The sequence below is a fragment of the Akebia trifoliata genome, chromosome 3, assembly GCF_017979445.1.
Source record: "Akebia trifoliata isolate Shusen 1 chromosome 3, ASM1797944v1, whole genome shotgun sequence".
Classification (NCBI taxonomy): Eukaryota; Viridiplantae; Streptophyta; class Magnoliopsida; order Ranunculales; family Lardizabalaceae; genus Akebia; species Akebia trifoliata.
In genome coordinates, this window is record NC_141377.1 from 29,254,961 (window position 1) to 29,256,185 (window position 1,225).

At 38.4% G+C, this 1,225-nt stretch overlaps 1 protein-coding gene across 1 annotated transcript; it reads right to left on the reverse strand.

Moving 5' to 3' along the window:
* Positions 1 to 254: 254 nt before the first annotated feature.
* LOC147406296 (F-box/kelch-repeat protein At3g06240-like) lies at positions 255 to 848 on the reverse strand. The gene has a single exon (XM_086432531.1). It carries the CDS (start codon positions 846 to 848, stop codon positions 255 to 257), a length of 594 nt encoding a protein of 197 aa, XP_086288657.1.
* Positions 849 to 1,225: the final 377 nt, after the last annotated feature.

A 1,225-nucleotide genomic window follows, 5' to 3' on the forward strand; every position in this document is an offset into this window, starting at 1 on the left:
AAATACCATGAAGTATTATACATGCAAAGGCATCCTTCCAATACCCCCACACTCATGCCAAATACAGTACCCACATAATCAGGCTGTGGCACCTCTTGGAACTCCTCATTCCTAATATCGAAAGAAGGGATTACCCAAGAATATGAATCCGATATGGGATTACGATGAAACACAACCCAATGTAGATTTCCATTCACAACGGACCCGTGTAGTTTTGTACAACGAAGGTCATAAGGAATGTCTCGGATTCTTCTCTATGAATTTGTTCTCAATTCATACATAGTGACTTCAGAAGCAAAATCTTTGGTACCAATGCTACCAAAGTAGGCAATTTTAACCACCTTGTAGTCATCAACAATGGGATCGTAACTGAATCCGTATACAATGCTACAAAATAACTTCCCATCCCTCTGAGAATCAATTAGTGCAGAGGTTGGTAATTTCTTGCATTCTTTGGTTGCTGGATTCCAAAGACAAATGACATCTTCGCAAGGTCTTAAACATATCAATCCGTTACAAGAACCCACTATTTTAGGCTGATTATCTGGAGATTGAAATGGATAATTGATCACAACTACTTCTTTAGATGACGTTTCATCAAAGTCAAGATCTATAGACAAGAGACGAGAATGGTTTAAGATGAGAGTAAGGCCGTTGGTTTGAGGCGTTCTAATGAGAGCAAGGTTTTTGGTTTCAGTTATTGATCGACTGATGTGCTGTTTAACGAAACTAGCGTTACTGGTTAAGTTGCAGAAAAGCTTACATACAGACCTGAATCGTAATAGAGACTTCACAGGAAGCCTTGAAAAGATGTCGAAGATGATTTCTTCTAGAAAGTAGTTCCACATCGCCCCTTCTCTAATCATAAAAAGAACTCTAATCTCTGGGAATTAAAATAAGATTAGAATGAAAAGGGGGAAAGCTCAATCCAAACCCTAGATGTTACAAACAATCCATCCAAAGAGAGAATCGATCGATATATCTTTGCACGAACCGATCGATCAATCTCTGTTAAATCAAAATCAAGAGAGAGAGATTACCTTGATGTGATCGATGAGAAACCCTCGTTTCCTCTCTCAGTAGGTCTGATTCGGTTCTGAAGAAGAAGACTAGTTTCTATTTCTTGTTGGATATGTGAGGGTGAAAAAAAAATGCTATCTCAAAAGTGATCCAGAGGTACAGTACTATACGATAAATTCGTGCTTTAACTCACATTGACCGTTCA